Source organism: Medicago sativa, chromosome 5, assembly GCF_051527215.1.
Source record: "Medicago sativa cultivar Bolivia chromosome 5, Bolivia_mono, whole genome shotgun sequence".
NCBI classification, from domain to species: domain Eukaryota; kingdom Viridiplantae; phylum Streptophyta; class Magnoliopsida; order Fabales; family Fabaceae; genus Medicago; species Medicago sativa.
In genome coordinates, this window is record NC_140753.1 from 50,542,246 (window position 1) to 50,551,639 (window position 9,394).

The following is a 9,394-nucleotide window of genomic DNA, read 5'->3' on the forward strand; positions in this document are numbered from 1 at the left end:
TTCCTCCCAAATTGGAGGGTAACAAAAGTGAGAGTAAGTGGTGGAATATGATGGAATGTATTCCATTCCATACCATTCCATTCCATCTTTTTATTACTTATCCAAACAATGGAACATAAGCCCATTCCATTCCATTCCATTCCATCCCATCCCATCACATTCCATCAATCCAAACATAGCCTTAGAGTCTCTCTTCTCGACTTCTCTTCCAACCAAACAAGAGAAGTTATCACTCTCTCTTCAACTTCTCTCACCTATTTCTATTCTACACCACCAAACAAAGTGTAAAAGAAATTGTACATACGACGTCGTTTTGAATATGTTTTATTTAACTAACTAACTGTTTAAACCCTTGTCTCCGTTTCCCTTCTCATTGCAGCCACGCTTCTGTTATACAATTCAGATAACCGCTTTTTTTTTTCCCCCTTCTAAACCCTAGGTAGCGTTCCAACGTTCACACTGTGATATCAATATAATTTTTTTTTTCGATTTTTAAGAAAATTTGAGTTTAAGTTTAAAAATGGGTAGTAGGTCTGCAAAGAAATCTAAAAAAATGCAAAAAAGTGACAGTGATTTGGATGAATACGATGATGATATGTCCTTCAACGAGGTAACAGTTCTTATATTAATCCAATTTTTTTGTTATTTAGTTTTTTAGTTTTTTTCTTTTCTTTTGTGAATTCTGATTATGGGTGATTTTTGTGATGGTGTAGGTTAATGATGATAGTGAGGTGGAGGAGGAAGAGGAAGAAGATGATGAGGGAAGTGATGAGGAAGAGGAAGATGAGAGACAAAAGGAAAGTGGATGGAAAGATGATGAAATGGAACAACTTGAGAAAGAGTATATGGATCTTCATCACCAGGAGCAAGAGCTGTGAGTTTCAATTTGATATGTTTTTTGTTTCTGTTGCAGATGTCATTTTAATTTATATTGTTAGCTAGCTCGGAGGTTACAATTTTTATCCGAGACAGGTAAGACTGACAATGTTGTGTGGGAATGAATGTTGGGCCGTAAAGAATCAACACAGAAATAAGTTAAGCGTGGACTAAATAGGATATGATTAGAAATAACAAAGTTGGAGTAGCACCCATAGTAGAAAAGATCGTGGAAATTAAGCTTAGGTGGTTTGAGCTTGTAGGGAGAAGACCTATAGATTTTGTAGTAAGGAGAGTAGATCAGATGGAGGGTAGTCAAACAGCTAGAAGCAGAGATAGACCTAGAAAAACTATTAAGAAAGGTCTAGAGATTAACGAGTTAGATAGAGATATGTTATATGATAGAAAATAAAATTATGATGTTGTTTTAATTCATGTGGCGGGCCCCACTTAGTGGGATAAGACTTCGTTGTTGTTGTTGTTGCTAGCTAGCTTTGAAACACCAACAGTGACACAAACATCGCACACTGGCATCAGTGATTGTAGACACGTAATAATTTATGAAAATGAAAGCGATTGAATGTTGCACATGTGTTGGTGTCGGACATTGACATGTGTCAGACATCGAAAACGCTTTTAGTGTGAAGTTTTAATGCTTTATAGCTAGCTATTGCTAGATTCATAGTTGCATTTGCAAATACAAGTTACGTACCTGGTATGGGTACTTCATTGTTTTACAAGTATCCATGCTTCAGACCTACATACATTCTAAGTAGCAGATATACTTCGGATTAAGGGATGGTTTGGTGTTTGTCTGACATGTGTTGGTGTCTGACATATGGTTACATTCAATCAATTCAATTTTCTTAAACTATTAACGGTGTCTATGTGTCACTATTTGTGCCGGTGCTTCATAGCTTACGGTAGACCCATGATGGGTTCAACTCTTTCTGGGGGACCTGTCTTGGTGGGAGAGGGAGTTTTCTATTACTAGGTTTTCTTTTATTGCTAGATTCAAAGTTTCATAGTTAGGTTACTTTATTTTGGACTTGTTTCAGTTGAAGACTTGGTTTCTGGTTTAATATTTTATTTGTTTTACTGGTTCTATTTGTGTTCAGCATAAGTTTTACATGCACTAAAGATATGTTTTTACTAAAATATACTCTGCATATGTTAATCTGTTTATTTTTCTGCTACTACTGGGTACTATCTCATTTGAATCTTACCCTTGGACTATCTAATTAGTAAAAGCAAAAACTAAAAACTTGGTTAATTATTCTTGTTGTTGTTCCAAAATGTCGTGTATCATAGCAGCAGCCGTTCATTTTTTGACTGAGATTTTTTGGTTCTGTTAATATTATGCATCAGATCCTGCAATATATTGCTTTCTTATTAATGGGGAATGTTTAACTTGGGTGCCATGCAATTTGTTAATGTAAGAAATATGGAATTCTATCAACATGACAGCTCATGAGTCATCTTATTAACTGTTATTATAGTTCTTTCTATGGAAGAATTGAGTTACAGTGAGCTTATTGTGTTATTTCCTTTCCTTATCGATGCGATTTGTGGATTCTGAAATATGAGTAATTTATCTTTCTAACCTCAGAAACACTTTGAAGAACTTGAAGCATCACAAGGATGAAGATTTCCTGAAGGGACAAGCTGTGAAAGCCCAGAAGGTGTGGTTTCTGTTTCATTATGGAGTAGACTTGTGTTTGGAGATTATTTGTCACTTATTTATTCTTCTGTTTCCGCATTTGCTTTGTATTAGAGTAGGACCATAAATGTTTATTAATTGTTAACTCAGATATAGATGTTGTCAATTGTAGCTCTCATGATTGGTGTGGTATTATTTTGTGGTTTCTATTACGAGTTTATAATAATATTATCAAAATTTGTTTTGACTGAAGGCCCTCTGGTACAAAATTCTTGAGCTTAGATTCTTACTTCAGAAGCCATTCTCAAATTCAAATAGGCTACCCCAGGTATTTTCCTTCCCCATTTTTGTGATTCAATGAGATTTAGTATTTTATCCATTGAGTTGTCATGGCCAAACATGGTTAATATTTTGCAGGAATCAATAAAAGAATCATTCTGTGAATCAGATGAGACAGTTAGAGGTGCATATGAAGATTTGATAACTTCTTCCAAGGAGACTTTGGATTCTATATTGGAACTGCAAGAGGTGTGGGTTGTCTCAAAATTTAAATAAAATAAATAAATAATAGAATTGTTGAATGTTGTTGTTGCTGTTGTTGTTTCTTCTCTAGGTTATTACTTTTTCAGCTAGTTTGGATGTACTTCTCATCAAACACCTTTGAGATGTTAAATATGATAATAATCTTACACTAACTAAGTTCTTTTAAAAATAGCTTCTTATCTAAGTTGAATGAGCTATTGCATCTCAATTTTTTCTCTAAAGCTCTCTCTTTTAACTTCGGTGCAAACATCTATAACCGTATAATAATTTTTTGTAAGTGAATATTAAGTTTTAATTGAGAAACTCTCATAAGCTAAAAGTTCATTCAAACAGGTCTATATCATGTCGTATGAAGACTATGAAGTCAGTATTTTGTTATATTGACATTAAACTGTTCAATCTCCTCTAATTTATTAGTCAATGATTCTCTGTATATGTAAAAAATTCATTATTCATTGATCTTTTTTTCGTGTTCCAGGCTCTGATCACAAAGAATCCATCAGTCGCTCAAGCCAGTAATGGTGATTTCTTCATGTTCTTATTTCTCAAGCTCTCTCTTTTATGTTGGTGCCATGTCTTTGTAGTTACGATTGAGGGTTATCTATAGATTATTCTGTGTAAGCAACAGTAATAATGGTACCACAGTTGCTTTAGGAATGTGGAAGGGATTTATATTGTTCCCCCTTTTATATAGCTATTATAATATGGACCATGCTTTGCTTCTATTTTGGTGTCATGTACTTGAAGCATACAGCAACTTACCCATTTTGAAGATTTTCATTAGATGTCAACATGTTCTTTTGTCATAGATATATCGTAATGTTTAGCCTGGTTTATCTATGAATTATGGTGAGTAGAGCCCATTTGTTATTCTAGCTGTAAAGGGCTGCAAGAATGGAGAGAAGGAAAAGTTGGATGTGTGTCATGAGCCTGTCATAAGTTGAAAATTATGATTTTGTCAGGGAAGAACTATTATAGGAAAAAAAGTTATCTGTCTATATGGTTAATCTATTCCATTTACTTCTTTTACAATCATTATAGGAAGGGGCTCGTCCAATCGGTAGATTATTTTCCTTTCTTGGCCCAAATATTTCTCTTTACTGTTATTGAAAGCAGATGGAGAAATATGGAACCTAACATGTAGAGTCCACCAAAACTATTATAGCTTTAAGCAATCTTTTAATTCATTTTGATATAATGCAAGTTTAAGTCAGTTTCTCAAATCTCAATGCCTTAAATGCTGCTGAGGTGAGGATTCGTATAATAATTGTTTGGTGAGTAGAGTAGAGGACTGACAAGTGTCCATGTAGGCCTAAGGATTCATATTTAGTTGTACGGGGGAGTCGAGAACTGGCCAACTGTTCTTTATATGGGCCTCTAGTTAATATTAGCTCAAACTAGGATCAATTCTGCGTCTATTTTCCTTCTTTTTATTATCTGTTGGTACACATAGAAATAACACTCTCCAAACTTTCCCTTCGTCTCTCTAATTCTGTTTCCGCACCTGGTACTAACACTCTAAAATTGCCTTTGTCCTCTCTAAGACAATCTTGTTAAAAACATTCATTTGTGCTAGAGATGATATTGTTCTAATGTTACTTTCAAATTCCAAAGTTAATAAACTTTCTTTTAATAACTCTAAGATAACATTGTTGAAAACATTGATTTGTGCCTGATATGGTAATGTTTAAATGCAACTTCACTCTTCAAAAGTAACCAAAATTTCCTTTCTTTTAATAAACTCTAAGGCAACTTTGTTGAAAACATTGATTTGTGCTGAAGATGATGAAGTTCTACTGTGTGACTTTTAACTTCCAAAGTAACAAAATTTTTGTTTCTTTTAATAAAGGTTCAGAAAGGTCATCAAAAGATTTAGAAATTTCTAATGATTTGGATGACAATCTTGATCAAGAATGGGCACAGATTTCTCAGATGCACAACAGGTATTTTTATAACCTTCTAACTGCACTAGTTTTGCGATAGGCATTAATTTTCTTGAAATATTGCATTTTTTATACTTTAAATCTCTTGTTTCATACTATGAAGCACCTACACGGACACCGGACATGATACTGACACCGGCACCGGTGATAATTTGAAAAAAAATGTCATAATTGAATGTAATCACATTCACATGTGTCGGTGTCAGACGCTAGATACGGCTTTTATCAATAGTGTCGGTGCTACAGAGGTTTCATGAGCCTTATCTTTTGAGTGTAATCACATGTGTCGGTGTCAGACACTAGATACGGCTTCTATCATAAGTGTTAGTGCTACAGATGTTTCATGAGCCTTATCTTTGTGTCAATTATGCTTGTAACTTATCCATGCCGCAGCTTTTGCACTTTAGCTGCATTTCTATCTTAAACATGTGCTGTTCTTCTCACCTGTCTGTTTGGCTGATGCTATTCACAATTGTATCTTGCAGTATGGCAACTTTCAGGGACAAGTCAATCAACAAATGGCAGAGGATGACACAAGTGACAACTGGTGCTGCTGCAATTAAAGGAAAATTGCATGCTTTTAATCAGGTAAAGTTCTGTGACTGGACTGTGGATTTTTACTATGTGACAAGCCAGTTATTTTTTATTCCTAATTTATGTCCTGTTGCAGGATATCAGCCATCAAGTTGCTGCTTATATGAGAGATCCCAGTAGAATGATCAAGCAGATGCAACTGAGAAGATCAGCTATTAAAATATTTGGATCAGTAAGTCAGTTTTAATCTAGTTGTTTCAAAGCAGTAAGAAGCTGATTTATAACCCTTTGTCATTGACACTTACTGGCTTATGTCCCCAGGTTGCCGAGGTTAATGATAGCTCTAATGAACCGGTAAGCCGTATACATTACTAAAGTTTTACGTGCTAGGTGTTCAATATTCAAATAATATCTATTTGCAAGATGATAGCATGTTGGCCAGCTTTAGGTCTTGAATTTTAAACCTTAATATTCAGTATTTTATTATGGTACATCACTAGTGATAAAAATTGTGTAATTTCCAGAAATTATTGGTCTAGTGAAATTAATACTTGGTCTAGTGAAATTAATACTTGTTCGTGATATACCCACCCAAATTTGAAATTTGGATTGTCTACACCCTTATGAGGGGTTCCTTCTATTTGTCGTTCTCTATCAAACTGATCTTCCCTTGCACTATCAACCATATCAAATCATGCGAGATTCTGTTTAATCGCCATCTCTGTCTACATTTGGGATAGCTGACAATTTACTGTCCAATGATCATTATACTCTTTTTAAATAAAAATGGTGGTCATCTTGGTATCTGTGTAGTTATATGGATTAGATACATCTGATATTAACCCACTTGGGTTGGCCTAGTGGTATTGGCTTGAGACCTGGGAGTGTGCTCCTCCTCGAGGTCTCAGGTTCGATTCTCACCGGTGTCAATTTGGGTGGGCTAATTTAGCTTCTTCAAAAAAAAGATACATCTGATATTTTTGAAAACTAGGAAGAAGATGAACGGGTTTCAGCCTTTCAGGCACGCAAAAAAGTTTCTTAGTATGTAAATTTCTGTTGGTGGTATGTAGAGCTACTGTGATTACTAGTCTTCAAATAGGTACTTGAGTTTGTCTTGTAACGTTGGGATGTTGTCATATTGCAAGTCCTTTCTTTCCTTTTACACTGCCCCTCGTTATGCTCCTTGTTTTTTTTGTCATTTCAGTTTTGAACATCACAGTTTTGAATTTAATTGTGCTCAGGAAACACATGTGGACGGTGATCCTGAACTTCTGGACGATTCTGAATTTTATCAGCAATTATTGAAAGAATTTTTTGAGACAATTGATCCTTCATCATCAGGTAATCAATTTCTTTTTGGTTGAGCAAAACTCACTCTAACACTCTTTTCAACACCCAATTTTTTATTTGGTTAAGTTCATGAAGGTTCTACCACTTCGAGAATAATTTCAACATAAAGTTGTGGGGACCAAATGAATTTCACAAATGTTAGAATGAGTGTTGGTAGCACTTTTTTTCCTTCCTTTTTTTTTTTTTTTTAAATTTTATTAACATATTTTTACTTCTAGTACCATTTTGAACTAGTTTGAGCCTTTATTTTTCATGATCATTAAATGAATATGCTATCCATGTATAATGATTTGCTAAAACACTCCCACATAAAAACTAGTGGGTGTGTTCTAGCAAACCCCATATATATATATATATATATATATATATATATATATATATATATATATATATATATATATATTTTTGTGTGTGCATCCAAATACTTGTGACCAAGCAAGACTTTCTCTATAAATAAAATGTATCGGCATTTATGACTCATAAATCTTGTGTTGCATACGCAACTACCGCAATAGTTTTGACTTTGACTTAATTGTTTATTATACTTTTTTTTGATGAAATGTTTATAACACCTGACTACACATTCTAAGGTTGAAACTGAACACTCTTTAATGTGTTTTTTTTTCTTTCCCTTTTTTTTTTTTTCCAGTTATTTCTTTTAATCTTTTTCATGGGTTAGGTCAATGTCACCCTAGGTTTTTGTTTTTTCCTTTAATTTAATTTAATATATTTTTAGCTTATAGAAGAAAAATATTTTTCACTGGCACAGTAGACACGGAACTTGCGTTTCACTTAGGTTTTTGAAACGTGAATATTGTCTAATACTTGCTACCTCTGAACTGAAAAAGTTACTATTTTCCCCACCATGCCTTTGCGAGGATCATAAGGAAAAATAGATATAAATAATCACACCCATCAGCGTAATCAAGCTTTATAAAGATGTCCAATCATATTTCATCCTATCAATGTTGTCATACCATTCTCAAACTATCAGCTCAATATTTTCAAAGGCTAGAATTTAGCTGTGCTGTTTTTTTTCACCATAATATAATTGCCAGTTACCTTTCTTGAAATAAGATTCTTTAATCTTTAGCATGTATGAGAGTCCATTTTCTCATTTTTGACTATTTCATTTGAACAGAAAAAGCATTTTATGCTCTGAAAAGAATGCAAACCAAAAAAAGAAAAATTGTTGATCGCCGTGCCTCAAAAAGTCGTAAGATAAGGTACAAAATGATCTCAACACATTTCCTTTTTCTACCATTGGCATATATATCTTGCATTTATGAACTGAATAAGTTTTTGAATGACTTGTTATTGAAGGTACAATGTTCATGAAAAGATAGTAAACTTTATGGCTCCTCGGCCGGCAAATCTTCCTCCCATGGCACCAATGCTATTCGATGATCTGTTTGGATTGAAGAGTCAAAGATCATCTGCTGCAGCCTCGTAATCACAGTTGGCCGTGAAACAAAGTTTTGGCTTATTACTCAGTATATGTTGTACTAATTTGCCTCCAATATGATGTTGATTATGGAGGAATTTAACTTTTCTCTTACGAGCCAATTTTGCTGCAATTCTATTTGGAAATCGATATGTGAAATATTCAATTTCCTCATCTTAAGATTAGGCAAAATGCTTACTAATGCACCAAGAACAACCTAGAGGATCTTTCTTAATATTGTTCCATGAAGAGATATTTCTATTCTTTGTAGTTTCTGGCCTTAGCCCTTTGATTTTCAAGGGATAGAGCTATGGACTAATTCAGAGTTTGATTGGGAAGTAAAATCAGATTAATGTTTGTTTCAATTAGAGATCAAACTATTTGAATAACCACATAATTTGATCTTTCTTAAATTACATTCATTGTTTGTGTCCGTGTGCTTGATTTAATTTCATAGATAGCCACATAATAATGTTTATTTTATAACTAGATTGTCACCCGTGCGCCGCACGGGTCTTATAAGCTGAACGAATTTGTATATAATTGCATGCTAATTAAATTGAATGTTGAAAAATCTAAGTTATTTAATTGTTTCATGTAGCCAATATTATATATGACACAGTGAATTTTTTGAGATTCTCAAAACAACGTATATTAGATCTATTCATATCAAACATTTTGAAATACTTCTTCGTAGACTACGTTAGACGTCTCATCCGTATCCTTGTCGTCTTCGTTAGTTATCAATATCTTCAACCCTTTATCCGTATGCACATCGGTAACTAATATGCTTTTAAATAAACAATGAACCTAAGTAAGAAAATTCCCACCTAACGAAGATTTAATTAATGCAATAAGTATCAATAATCAGTGAGAGGAAGGCTAACAGATGTTTCACCACACTATGTTTTTGTCTGACCCAAAATTGAATAAATATCAGTCTAATTATTTATAAAGAATTAAAACTATTTTTTCCCATTGTTTTTAAAATCATCAATAAAAACTAAAACGTTAATGATTGTCATTGTAATTTCCGTTGTTTCT

At 33.7% G+C, this 9,394-nt stretch overlaps 1 protein-coding gene across 1 annotated transcript; it reads left to right on the plus strand.

Annotated features, from left to right (window-relative positions):
- The first annotated feature begins 354 nt into the window (after positions 1–354).
- LOC146922754 (uncharacterized) lies at positions 355–8,715 on the plus strand. The gene is made up of 13 exons (XM_085715541.1): positions 355–610; positions 714–874; positions 2,486–2,558; positions 2,790–2,864; positions 2,954–3,064; positions 3,558–3,600; positions 4,929–5,022; positions 5,508–5,610; positions 5,693–5,788; positions 5,878–5,910; positions 6,798–6,897; positions 8,048–8,132; positions 8,230–8,715. The coding sequence occupies exons 1-13, from the start codon at positions 521–523 to the stop codon at positions 8,357–8,359; spliced, it is 1,194 nt and encodes a 397-aa protein (XP_085571667.1). The 5' UTR covers positions 355–520; the 3' UTR covers positions 8,360–8,715.
- The last annotated feature ends 679 nt before the right edge of the window (positions 8,716–9,394 follow it).